The 14030-nt window shown below is 44.6% G+C and overlaps 1 protein-coding gene across 2 annotated transcripts in view; it reads left to right on the top strand.

Annotated features, from left to right (window-relative positions):
- SPATA21 (spermatogenesis associated 21) overlaps positions 1-13898 on the top strand; it is a 30399-nt gene extending 16501 nt beyond the window's left edge. Inside the window, exons 8-10 of one of the 2 annotated variants that reach the window (XM_043573860.1) lie at positions 11941-12116; positions 12995-13172; positions 13719-13898. In XM_043573860.1, the coding sequence (XP_043429795.1) occupies positions 11941-12116; positions 12995-13172; positions 13719-13776 (412 nt within the window). In that variant the 3' untranslated portion in view covers positions 13777-13898. Of the gene's footprint in view, positions 1-11940; positions 12117-12994 lie in introns of both variants that reach the window. The other variant, XM_043573859.1, reaches the window with a different exon arrangement.
- The last annotated feature ends 132 nt before the right edge of the window (positions 13899-14030 follow it).

Here is a 14030-nt window from a genome sequence, read left to right as displayed (position 1 = left end):
CTGGGTCTCGGCAAACGCCCACCTCCGGGCAACCTGAACCCCTCTCAGGTTATACAGAACTTTACCATCACTCCGGAGAGGGCCCTCCTGAGCCCTCCCAGTCGCCCTCTGAACCCACCCCTGCGCAGGCCATCGCTCTCTTCTGGTTTGTTTTCCATCACAGATTGGTTTTGCCTGCAGGCAACTTCGCATCAGTGGAGACGTACGGTTTGCAGTCGTAGCGTGGCTTCTTGAACTCAGCACAGCGCTTTTGCGATTTGTCCATGTCGTTGTGGGTGTCAGTGTTCACCCCTTTTTATTGCTGAGCGTGTCCCATTTACGAGTCTACCATAGTTGGTTCATCCATTCTTTTACGGATGGATTTCTTTGTTTTGTTATTTTATTTTATTTTATTTTATTTTATTTTATTTTATTTTATTGATTGACTTATTTTTAAATGTTTATTTTTGAGAGAGAGAGAGAGAGAGAGAGAGAGAGGCAGAGCGTGAGCAGGGGAGGGGCAGAGAGAGACCGAGACACAGAATCCAAAGTAGGCTCCAGGCTGTCAGCACAGAGCCCAACCCGAGGCTCAAACTCACAAGATGTGAGATCAGGATGCTGAGCCACCCAGGCGCCCCCCCTTTTCTTTTTTAGTTTTTAAAATGTTTTTATTTATTTTTGAGAGAGAGAGAGACAGAGACAGAGAATGAGTGGGGAGGGGCAGCGAGAGACAGGGAGACACAGAATTCGAAGCAGGCTCCAGGCTCTGAGCCGTCAGTCAGCCCAGAGCCTGATGTGGGGCTCGAACCCACAAACTTCCAGATCATGACCTGAGCTGAAGCTGGACGCTTAACTGACTGAGCCACCCAGGCGCCCCGTATGGATGGATTTCTGAGCTGTTTCCAGCATGGGGTTATAATGAATAAAGCTGCCATTAACATTTTTGTACAAGTCTTTTTGTGGACACGTATTTTGGTTCTCTTGGGGGAACGTGCAGAAGGGAATTGTAGGGGTTTGTACGTTACTTCTGAGAAATCACCACACTTTTTTCCAAGTGATGTTACCATTTTACAATCCGACCAACAATATGAGGGTTCCAGTTGCCCCACACCTCGTATAAATTTGGTAGTCAGTCTTCTTTCTGGTAGGTATGCAGTGGTGCTTTCTGATCTTTACTCACACTTGTTTGTGTTCCTGAATATTGTTTGGCTTTGCATATTTTTGAACTTTATATGAGTAGACTCATACTGTAGTAAGTTGTTACTTGTTTTTTCTCCTCTACGTTATCTTCTTGTGATGCTTCCATGTTCTTGTGTATAACTATTGATCATTGATCATTTTCTTTCTTTTTTTTTTTAACTTTTTTTTCAACGTTTATTTATTTTTGGGACAGAGAGAGACAGAGCATGAACGGGGGAGGGGCAGAGAGAGAGGGAGACACAGAATCGGAAACAGGCTCCAGGCTCTGAGCCATCAGCCCAGAGCCCGACGCGGGGCTCGAACTCCCGGACCGCGAGATCGTGACCTGGCTGAAGTCGGACGCTTAACCGACTGCGCCACCCAGGCGCCCCTCTTTCTTTCTTTTTTTAATGTTTATATTTATATTTGAGAGAGCTTGAGCAAGAGAGGGGCAAGGAGGGGGGACAGAGGATCTGAAGACGGCTTTATGCTGGTAGCGGCCAGTTCAACGCAGGACTTGAACTCACGAACCATGAGATCATGACCTGAGCTGAAGTCAGACGCTCAACCAAATGAGCCACCCAGGCACCTGACTGTTCATTATTTTTGCTGCTACATACTATTATGTATGACTATATCACAATATATTTATTCGTCCTGCTGATAGGCATTAGGACTATGTTCGGTTTCTAGCTATGATAGAAACAGTGTGAATATTCTTGTATGTGTCTCCCGGGACACATGGGCAAGAGTTTTTCCCGAGCAGAGGTTTTCAAACTTTTTAGTCAACCTCCCTTTACACTCTTAAAAATTATTGGGGACCCCAAGGAACCCCTCTATCAATATTTTCTACACTTGAACTTAAAACTGAGGGAAAAAAAATTCAATACTTATTAACTTATTTAACACTAATAACCCCATTACATGTTAACATCAGAAAACATTTTAGGGGCACCAGGTTGCTCAGTCGGTAGAGTATGTGACTCTTTATCTCAGGGTTGGGAGTTCAAGCCCCATGTTGGGTGTGGAACCTACCTAAAATTTAAAAAAAATTTAATAAAAAATAACTATATTTTCCAAAAAAAAAGTTAATGAGAAGAATAGCATTGTTATGCAATATTGCAAATCTCTTCAGAGTCTGGCATAGAAGAAGGCAGCTGGATTCTCCTATCTGCTCTGCATTCCATCTATTGTAATATACTGCTTTTTAAAAAATGTTTATTTGCTTTTAAGAAAGAAAGAGCAAGCAGGACAGGGGCAGAAAGGCGAGGGGGGGGGGGGACCAAGGATCCAAAGTGGGCCCGATGCGCAGCTCGAACTCATGAACATCAGATCATGACCTGAGCCAAAGTCTGACGCTTAATCGACTGAACCACCCAGGTGCCCCTGCAATTTGCTTTAGTTGAAGTATATGAAGAACTCAGATAGGTAACTGTAAGAGGGAGGATGTTAATAGCCTTTTCATTTCATATCTACATATCATGTGGATATTTTTTTTGATATGACACCAGACTTGACAAGTGGTAGACGCTTCTGTGATTGCGATGTGAAATCTGAAACCCTATCAATGAACTTTACTATTTTATTTGATATTATTTGAGTTTAATTATTTAAGCAATCTCTACATGCAACATGGGGCTTGAACTCATGATCCTGAGATCAAGAGCCACTCACTCTATCAACTGAGCCAGCCACGCACCCCTGTACTCTTTAAATAAAAGTCTACTGGTCTGTCTTATAGTTCGAATGGCTCTTCTCCCATGAATGTTTTCCTGACATGCACTGGTTATTTGGAAATACTATGTATCTTCCAAATGTTGATATTCTATTCAGTACATATATAATATACACTAATATATATAGTACAAATATATCATAATCAGTACATATATAATATACACTATTATCACTAACATCAGAAAAGTCTTTAAGTATTAGAAGTGTTGTGTGTGGCTATAGTTGATTTCATTTTCACTGCTATAAATAAACTATTTTGTATAAGAACATGCATAGGCCCGTATTAATGGATTTAAGTTTCCCCAAATTCTAACTTGTTTCTTGAAAGCTTTAATTCTATCACAGGCAACAAATGCTGTCCGTTTTCCTTGAAGCGATGGGCTAACTTCATCCACTTTTAGAGAAATGTCTGCCCAATACCAAAGGCTCAATAACCATAGTTTGTCTTTCTTTCAAGTAAAAATGGCATTTAATACCTACGGGAGGAAAAGGTTTTCATTACTGTCTTTTTTTTTTTTTTTTTTTTTTTTTTTTTTTTTTTTTTGAGAGAGAGAGGGAGCATGAGCGAGGAAGGGTCAGGAGAGAGAGAGAGAGAGGAGACCCCCAAGCAGGCCCTGTATCAACAGTGCAAAGCCTGATGCAGAACCGTGAGATGGTGACCTGAGCTGAAGTCAGACGCTCGACCGATTGAGCCGCCCAGGAGCCCCTTCCCTTACTGTCTTAAGAGTTTCCAACTGGGACTGACAGAAGATAGATGAACAGGAGCGGGAGCCTAGAGCTGGCTCAGTCGGAAAAGCATGTGACTCCTGATCTTGGGGTCGTGAGTTTGAGCCCCACGTTGGGTATAGAGATTACTTAAATAAATAAAACTTAAAAAAAAAGATAGATGAACAAGAGAAAAGCATACGAATCTTCTTTATATGTACATGGGTGCCCTTATGAGAAAAATGGAGAACCAAAGGAAAGACTCGGCCCGAGTGTTTACATCCTAGGTTGAACAGGGACTAGTGATTGTGCAGAAGCAAAGCAACGATAGAGGCGACCAAAGAAAGAGAAGAATTATTTTAACAAGCTCTGTTATGGAGTTCTCTTAGTCAAGGCCCGTCCTCTCTTGTGATAAAAATGTTTCTTCCTCCTGGTACAGAGAGGGCACCTTTCACATGGAAATTTTATCACCTGCTTTTAGAAAGAGAGAGAGAGGGAAAAAAAAGATCTGAATGTTCTTCTTGTATCTGCTGTTTTTCAAGTGCTTTGAACTAAAATAACCATATGCCGAACTGGCCTGTTTTGCAATGGCATGTGCCCTCAACTCCTTCATTCCCCCCAACCAGAAACTTTCCTGTAAGCTTCCTTTTTTTTTTTTTTCTCCCCCTGTAAACTTCATATATTAAAATCTTAGTTAGGGGCACCTGGGTGGCTCAGTCGGTTGAGCGTCCGACTTCGGCTCAGGTCATGATCTCACGGTTTGTGGGTTCGAGCCCCGCGTCGGGCTCTGTGCTGACAGCTCGGAGCCTGGAGCCTGCTTCGGATTCTGTGTCTCCCTCTCTCTGCTCCTCCCCTGCTCACACTGTCTCTCTCTCTCAAAAATAAAATAAAGATTAAAAAAAAATTTTTTTTTAAATCTTAGTTAGTGGCTAGGGGGAGGAATTCAAGTTAGAAGTTGTGAAGTAAGATATCTGTAAAAGGGGGAGAAAACCAGATTGTAACAAACAGGAAAGAACAAATCTAAGCACGCCGTCCCCATATTTCACTGGCTCATTCTATCAGTCCTGAGACTATAGGTCAGTTGTCGGTATTCATCCTACTTTGGGTTCGTTGAGCTTCCTGGATTTATAGTTTCTAGTTTTTATCAAATTTATTTGTTAAATGTAATTTGTTAGATGTAAAATGTACATTTTTCTTTAAATATTATTTTTATATGCCCCCCTCTCTACTCCTTCTGGGATTCCAATTCCATAGCACTTAAAATTGTTTCCTGGGTGCCTGGGTGGCTCAGTTGGTTGAGTGTCCAACTCTTGATTTGGGCTCAGGTCACAATCTCAGGGTTGTGGGATTGAGCCCAACATTGGGATCTACACTGAGCATAGAGCCTGCTTACGATCCTCTCTCTCTCTCTTAACATAAGTAAATAAAAAAGCATTAAGAAAAATCGTTTCCTAGGTCACTGAGGCTCTGATCATTTTGATAATTTTCTCTGTGCACTTCACTTTGAATAGTTTCTATTGCTAAAGGCTCATTTGCTGATATTTTCTTTTGCTGAGTCTCATCTGCTCTTAAGCACATCCGGTGGATTTTTCATTTCAGCTTTTGCAGTTTTCATGTTTACATATTTCATTTAGTTCTATTCCATGGTTTTATTTCTCTCATGTTCATATTTCCTTTAAATCCTTGACCATATTTATGATAGCTCATTTAAGGTCCTCTTCTGCTAATTCCATCATCTTTCTCATTTCTGGGTCTGTTTATATAAACTTCTTTTTCCTTTTTTACTGGTCATTTTCCTGCTTCTTCTCATGTCTGCTATTTTGATTAATTAATTAATTAATTAATTTTTTAAATTTTTTTAAATGTTTATTTATTTTTGAGACAGAGAGACAAAGCATGAACGGGGGAGGGTCAGAGAGAGGGAGACACAGAATCTGAAACAGGCTCCAGGCTCTGAGCTGTCAGCACAGAGCCCGACGCAGGGCTCGAACTCACGGACCATGAAATCGTGACCTGAGCCCGAAGTCAGCCGCTTAACCAACTGAGCCACCCAGGCGCCCCTCATGTCTGCTATTTTTAATGAGATGCTGGATATTGGGGCATTTCCTTTATTGAATGTCTGGATTTTCATCTTTTTGTTTTAAAGTTTATTTATTTTGAGAGAGAGCGAGAGAAAGCACAGGGGAGGGACAGAAAGAGAGTGAGAGGGAGGATCCCAAGTAGGCTTCTCACTGTCAACGCAGAGCCACCCAGGTACCCCTGGATTTTGTTCTTTAAAGTGTTGAACTGGGGGGCAGGTGGCTAAGTAAATGAGGATAGTCTTCTTTCTTTCAAGGTATTGTTTTATTTTATATTTTTTATTTATATTTTATTTTATTTTATTTTATTTTATTTTATTTTATTTTATTTTAGTAAACTCTACCCCCAGTGTAGACTCACAACCTGAGATCAAGAGTCACAGGCTGTACTGACTGAGCCAGCCAGGCGTGCCTCTTTTAAGGTTTTAAAGCTTTGTAAGGGAAGATCCAGAATAGTCTCTACTCTAGGGTTGATTTAGTCCCAACTACTTAAAAGGAGCCATCTAAGGTGTCCACTAATTCCACAGGTGTTCACCAAAGTCTTTCTGCTCTGGCCGTTTGAAACTCGTGTGTCTTTCAGTCCTGGGTGAACTCTCCTCCCTTTTTTTTGTTCTTTATCTGGCTTCGTAAAAGTTCACGCTATGTGTGTACTGCTCAGGACGCAACCAAAGACTTAAGAGTACCCCATGCATATTTCGGCAACTCTTTCTTTGCCTGGCTCCCCTCTGTGATGTTCTGATACACTAATCCCAGGGGCCTCCCATCTTCCCCAGCTACGATGTCTGTCCTCTTACCTCAGTGAATCTACTGTTCTGCTTGGGATACCACCTCCCGCACTGCAGCCCAGGAAGTACCTCCAGGCAAAGTTCTAGAGAGATCACCTCATCGGTTTCTCTTCTCTCGGGAATTATAGTCTTGTGCTGCCTGCTGTTCAATATCTGACAAGAATTTCACATAGTTGGTTCACGTATCTAGTTATTTATGGCAGAAGGACAAGTTCAGTACGAGTTGTTTCATTATGGCCAGAAACATAATTCTGTTCATTTGTTTTCAATTTTTTTTCCTGTTTTTCAGATTGGATGATTTCTATTGATCTGTCTTCAAGCTTACTAATTCTTTTTTCTGCTATCTCCAATCTCCTGTGAAGCCCATTCAGTGACTTTTTCACTTCAGTTATTATACCTTTCAGTTCTAGAATTTCCGTTTGTTTCAGGTCTGTAGTTTCTGTTTCTCTATTCATTAAGATCACATTTTCCTTCAATTATTTCAATATATTTTTAATAGCTCCTTAATTTTTTTTTTATTTTTTTAATATAATGTTTTTAAAATTTACATCCAAATTAGTTAGCATATAGTGCAACAATGATTTCCGGAGTAGATTCCTTAATGCCCCTTACCCATTCAGCCCATCCCCCCTCCCACACCCCCGCCAGTAACCCTCTATTTGTTCTCCATATTTATGAGTCTGCCATGCTTTGTCCCCCTCCCTGTTTGTTTTTTTTTTAATTTTTAAAAATGTTTTTATTTACTTTTGAGACAGAGAGAGACAGAGCATGAGCAGGGGAGGGGCAGAGAGAGAGGGAGACACAGAATCTGAAGCAGGCTCCAGGCTCTGAGCTGTCAGCATAGAGCCCAATGTGGGGCTTGAACTCATGGACCGTGAGATCATGACCTGAGCTGAAGTCGGACACTTAACCAACACAGCCACCCAGGCGCCCACCTGCCCTGTTTTTATATTATTTGTGTTTCCCTTCCCTATGTTAATCTGTTTTGTCTCTTAAAGTCCTCATCTGAGTGGTCATAGGATATTTGTCTTTCTCTGACTAATGTCACTTAGCATAATACCCTCCAGTTCCATCCACGTAGTTGTAAATGGCAAGATTTCATTCTTTCTGATTGCCAAGTAATACTCCATTGTATGTATGTATATATATATATATATATATATATATATATATATATATACCACACCTTCTTTATCCATTTATCCATCAATAGACATTTGGGCTCCTTCCATACTTTGGCTATTGTCGATAGTGCTGCTATAAACATGGGGGTGCATGTGTCCCTTCGAAACAGCACACCTGTATCCCGTGGATAAATGCCTAGTAGTGCCATTGCTGGGTGGTAGGGTAGTTCTATTTTTAGTTTTTTGAGGAACCTCCATACTGTTTTCCAGAGTGGCTGCACCAGCTTGCATTCCCATTTAATAGCTCCTTTAAAGCCACCGTCTACTAAATCCAACATCTGGGCTACCTCAAGGTTGCTTTCCATGAGTTTATTTTTATGGCCCTTACTATGGACATTTTCCTGTTTCTTTGCATGTCTGATAATTTTGTTTTGTGTCCTGGACATTTTAGATGATATGATTTAGAGACTGGATTCTGTTGTGTTTAGAGACCAACCTCTTCCCTTGATGAGTGTTGATTTTTTGTTTTTGTAGGCAGTTCAATTACTGGCTAATCACTCTGAATTTATGTAGCCTTGGGGTTTTTTTTTCTTTGTTATGGCATCACTCTGAATTTATGTAGCCTTGGGGTTTTTTTTTTTCTTTGTTATGGCATATTTGTGAAAAGCCTAGGTGTTACCTAAACCTTCTGACTTGGTAGACTCAAGTTCCAAACTCTTCTTCCTGTGGATTTTAGTTTTAGGGAAAGTCTACAGCTGACAGAGATCGTCAGACTATTGTCCGCAGGTCACATACAGCTCAGTTTTTATAGTTAAACTTTTATCAGAACACAGCCACATCCATTCATCTACATATAGTCTATGGATTCCTTGATGTGACACACTGGCAGCACTGAGTATCTATTATCACTTCTGTGATACGAGATTGTCTACTTCTCCTTGTAGTTCTATCCGGTTTTACTTTATATTTCATGTTTGGAATTTTGTATTTCCTGATGAACTGAACATTTTATCATATTCTATGGTAATCATTTGTGTCTCTAGTGATTTTTTTTTTTATCTTAAGGCCTAGTTTTTTAAATATTAATATGGCTATAGCAACTTCCTTTGGTCAGTATTCAACTGACAGAACTTTCTTTATCCTTTAATTCTTAAAAACTAATGTGTACATTGTTTTAAAAGCCAAACAGTCCAAAAAGCTTCATAATAAACACTTGTAGTTCCCCACACCACTCTTCACCACGCTTCCCACTCCCTGAAGTCTCCCTTATCAAGGCAAATACTTTTTGACTCTCTCCTTACTTCTAAATAATATGCGTGTACTACAATATTTTAGTGATTTTTAGACTTGTATCTATTGATTTCCTATTAATGTATGGATTTAGCTGTCTGATACGACTATCCCCTAAACTCTCCTCTACCCATTCTAATATAATTTTTGAGTCAATAATTTGGGGGGAGGGTTCTATTATTATGGTTATGCAATTTTTTAATAGCTGATTTTTTTTTTATTATACTATGATTTCACTTCCTTATCTTTTTAGCTCCTGAAGTTGACAATTGCCTTGATGTTTGTTTTGTACTCATTAATAATTTCTGTGCCTTCTTAGGGTTTCATTTTCTTGGAGGCATGTTCTAAATAATTCCATTCTTCTTATTTTTGGATTCTTTTCAGGCCTGTTGCAGAGTTGTCATCCCGGGAGTCTGTTGTCATCCTAGGTATTCTTCCTTTCCTCTGATTAGGATTCTGTTTGTTAGATTACATTGTCTTACTTTTTCTCGGTTTGCTTAATCTTTCTTGGTCTGTTTGGTTTGATTAAAAAATAATAGGAGGGGCATCTGGGTGGCTCCGTCGGTTAAGCGTCTGATTTTGGCTCAGATCATGATCTCATAGTTCATGGGCTCCAGCACTGTGTTGGGATTCTGTCTGTCTCTCTCTCCCTCTTTCTCTGCCCCTCTCCCACACGCACTCTCTTGCACTATTTCTCAAAATAAATGAACTTTAAAAAATAATAATAATGGGAGATGTTTCCCTAGTAACTTTTTTGGGTTAGAAAGGCAGTGATTCAATAACTGGTGCACTAATGCCAGCCCTCGAAATGGCCCTATTCTTTTAAGCTATAGTGATCTAATCTATACTTGTCCTTTATGGCAGTTGCAGTACGAATGTGGGATCTCCCTTCACCATCTTCCTTTACCTTTGCTTCTCTTCTGTGTTGGATTGCCTGTTTTCTGTATGTATATATTCTTTTTCTGTTTTTGGTTTATGCCCTCATTTTGGAAGGGTACGTCCTCCAGTAGCTTCTTGAAAAAGAATGCATGGGATGCAGAATTTTTGATCTTTTGTGTGTCTGCAAAAGGGTTTATAGTCACACATACTGAGCAGTTTAGCTGGGTATAGGATTGTAGATCGGCATGTTAGTTCAGGAATAGACCCCAATGCACTATAGTTCAAACAAGATAGTTTATTTCTCTCTTATATTGACAGTCCAGGAGAAGCAGGCAGGAAGACAAGGCTGCCCAGCGCACAACATATAGCTCCTTTCTAACTTATTGTTCCACCATTCCCTAGGGCAATCCTAAGCCAATTTACCAGCAACACATCTTAATTCAAGTCCTTGGAAAAGGGAGACAGGAAGTGGAGAGCAAGCGATTTCCTTTAAAATTGTGACCGAGAAAGTTGCACACACTTTGCTCATGTCCTTTTGGCCTCTGTGGGGTGAGGTTATTTTCGGGTTCATCTTTTCACTCAACACGTTGCCTTTTCAGAGCCTCGTTTTACAGAGGGGTCCAGATCCAACTTTCACATGAGGACTCTGGTATTCAATTTCTATGTTCTGTGTATGAAGCTCATTAAAACACCAAATTCCAGGCTCCAGAGATCAGCAGAGGCCCTAGCAGCACCAGCAGCTTAAGCCTTAGGGTTTCCCAACACCACGTAGCATGCCCACCCCTCACCACTGCCTCCAAGCCCTGGGTGGACTGGCCCTGCCATCTTGCTGCACACGCCGCCCCCTCTTTTTCACACAGCAGGCTCTGGCCCCTCTGGCTTCCCTGCCATTCCTAGAGCCCACTGTGCTCTTTCTCAGCTCGTGGCCTTCCCACATGCCATTCTGTCTGCCTGAGAGACTGTTTCTCCAGAGATATCCATCTGACTTTCTCCCTCCCCTCATTCTGCTCAAACACCACTGCCTCTGAGACTCGCACCGAGCACTGCAAGCAAAAATAGACCCTCGTCACTACCCTACTACCCAGCTTTACTCGCTCTCAGAACACCCACCACTCCTGACATGGTATCGTATGGATTTGTTCACGGTCCGACTCTCCCACTAGGTGTGTGCCTAGGTGGTTGATTTTAGAAAGTGAATCCAGGGAGGAGTGACAGGAGGAATGTGAACAGAACGATGCAAGCGTGTGTTAGTGAGTCAACCACCCCCAGGATCTTCTGAGGAGACTGAACGGTGGCTCAGAATTCTGTCAGGAGAACAAAAAGAAACCTGCATCCCTCAGCTGCTAGCTCCTTTGGTCAAGGGTAGACCCCACAGTGGTTTAATTCCCCTGGACTTCTGGGTTGCTTATGTGTCAGAGAAGCTCCAGGTAAGAGGCTTCTGAGGTGAGGCCATGTCAGACTGTCCCTGGGCAAAGCTGCTGAAAATCCACTGTGGAAATGGTCACTCTGCAGCAGTGGCTGGAGTGAGAGAGGGGCTGAGAGAGACTAGGAGGCAGGGGCCTGTATGGAGATCTCTTGCTGCTTTCCCCAAGCACTTAGATGAGCAGCCGGCATGCGGTAAACACCCACTGAATGTTTACTGAATGGATGAAAGGTGCTGCGGTCTAGAGGGTAGGCAAGTAGCAATGAGTCAAGAAAATAAAACTCAAATAAAACTCAGATCCGGAAGATGAGCAGGTTAACTGCACAGCTGCCTTGCAGAGCACGTGTACATCTAAGCAAAAATACCAGCGACAGACATCATAGTAACATTTACCAAAGCTCTTTCCATGGGCCAATTTTCTTGAATACTTGATGGGTCTGGTTATTTAATCCTATAACATGAAAACTGACCCGTTTTCCCCAGGGGAAACCTGAAGCCCAGGGAAGTCAAGTGACTTGCAGTGACAGGGTAGAGGTAACCACTTCCCTTGAGGGGTGACTGGAACCCACAGCAAGGCAGTGACTTGCCCAGTCATGAGAAGTCAATGGCAGAGCTGGGACTGAAACCCAGGTCTCCCAACTCCTGGGCTTGTGTCCCTGTCCCAGAGCTGGCCAGACAGACCAGGGGCTCAGAAAGAATGAGTGGGGAGGAGGGTGAACTAAACGCAGCCAGGCTGAGCGGGGCGGACACTGCCTCCCCAGCTATTACCAGAAGAAGCTGAAGGAAGGCACCTGTAAGGCCCGAGAGATGGAGTCGGCCATAGGCCGGCTGCGGTCCCGGAAGAAGCTTCCCTGCAACCCCCAGCAAGCAGACACCTTGGAAGTCCCGGAACGAAGGGTCCTCAGGATCCTGAGCCGGCTGAAGCAGCAGAACTACGGTGAGGGCCTTGGGCATGGTGAGTTCTCCGCATTCCTGCCCGCCTGGCCTCTCCCTGGGCCCCCGCGGCCACACCTCGTTGCTGCGCGACATGGTTGCCCACGTTGGGCCTACCTGTGGGCGGTAGTCAACGGGCTGCAAATCGCTCCTCCACCTCTAGCTCTCTGACAGGGGCCCCCTGCGCTCGTCCCCCAGGCCTTAACCCTGAGCACATGTTGGTCCCAAGAGCCTCAACTGAGAACGGAGGGTGATTGGCCATCCCAGCTCACCATTTACTGAACACCCACTGGGGTCACTCCCCATGCTGGGACTTCGTACAGGGGCTAGAATTTAGCCCTCGCCATCACGTTCACCCCGTTTTACAGAAGAGAACAGTGAGACGGAAGTTTAAGCAACTTGCCCAAGGCCCCACAACTAGCGTGTGTCAGAAAGGGCAGTGTGGACCCAGGTCTGATTCCAAAACCTGTGCCCTTTTCACTGGGCAAGGCTGGCTCCCCATAATCGCAGGTGCCACCAATTAGATCCCTACTGTGTGCCAAGTGATGGGCTAGGAGCTTTCCAGAGTCTCTCCGGTGTACTGACTGGACCGCCAGGACCCATCACAAAGACGTGTCCTCCTGTGCAAGCCGTTATTAGCCCTTACACCGTGCTCAGGATTTAGCCGAGTGCTCCGCGCGTGTTGCCCCTTTAATCAGCTCGGAGAGGTGGGCACCACTATCACCTCCAGCTTACACAGAGGCTCAGAGAGGTTAAGCGATTTGCCCAAACCCACCCAGCTCATTATGTGGCGAAGGTGGGATTTCAGCTGGGTGGGCCAGCCTCCCGAGGTCGGGCGCGCTCTGGAGCGTTCCCCTCTTCTGACTCCTCCTCCCTTGCCAGCTGCCAATCTGCAGAGCCCGTACGCCCAGGTGCCCTGCATCCCGCTCTATCCGCGGCTGGACAAGAAGATGGCCCGACGGAAGCAGGGCAGCCACTACGTGCTAGATCAGTGTACCCCCACCAGCCTGGGCCCCGACATCCGTAGCCTTTTCTTCCAGTCAGGATCTCAAGGAAGCAGGTGGGTGTCCAGAAGGCAGGGGCTCCAGCCCAGGCCCATCCACCTCCTCCTCTATGAGGCGCTGGCCTAACCCGAGGGGAATCCAGCCTTCCAAGAGAGGATACCTGGGACACTGCTGCTCTAGGCAGGAAAAGGGGGAAAGGACAGAAGCAGTAAGAAACGAACCTTTGTTTGAACACTGTGTGCCACGGCGATCGTGCCTGTCACAGCACTTACGCCTTCCTGTGCCCAGACTCAGCGGCACACGCTGTCCTTCTCTTAGGCTGGCGCTGCCTGCCTTCCCCACACAGGGGGTTTAGCTCTCAAGTCCTTTGCCTGCGTCTGACTCCCGTGTTAGGAGCAGTAGGCAACAGGGACTGCTGGGTGGAGGGAAGCTTCCCCCGCCAGTCCCCTTCCAGGCACTTTGGGGGTAAAAGAAGTCTGGCCTTGCAATCAGGCCCCCGAGCCTGACTGCTTGACTCCATCACTTCCCAGGGAAGGCCTCCTCTCCCCTGGGACACGTGGGGATGGCTCGTTTCCTCCCACCCTTCTCGCCTCTCTCCCTAGGGAACACAACTCAGAGAGCCGAAAGTGGCTCAGCTCTGTGCCAGCTCGAACCCACTGACCTACGGAGTCTACTCGGGGCGGCTGCTGTCCAAGGCCTGCAGATGGACAGGTCGTCAGGCAGGTACTGCTGCTGAGTTTTGCTTTTGTGGCCTGGTAAGCCAATAAACACCGAGAACCTCGGCCTCTGCGTCTGGCGCCAGGGAAGGCCCCCAGGCTTTCACCCCTCCACTCGGCTCTTGGCCTGCAGGGCCCTGGCTTCCCCCAGGCTTGGGACACCCTGAAACGAGACACACCTCACGACCCTGCCCAGGG

The sequence above is a fragment of the Prionailurus bengalensis genome, chromosome C1 (genome assembly GCF_016509475.1).
Source record: "Prionailurus bengalensis isolate Pbe53 chromosome C1, Fcat_Pben_1.1_paternal_pri, whole genome shotgun sequence".
Lineage (NCBI taxonomy): Eukaryota > Metazoa > Chordata > Mammalia > Carnivora > Felidae > Prionailurus > Prionailurus bengalensis.
This window is presented reverse-complemented; position numbering and strand designations above follow the sequence as displayed.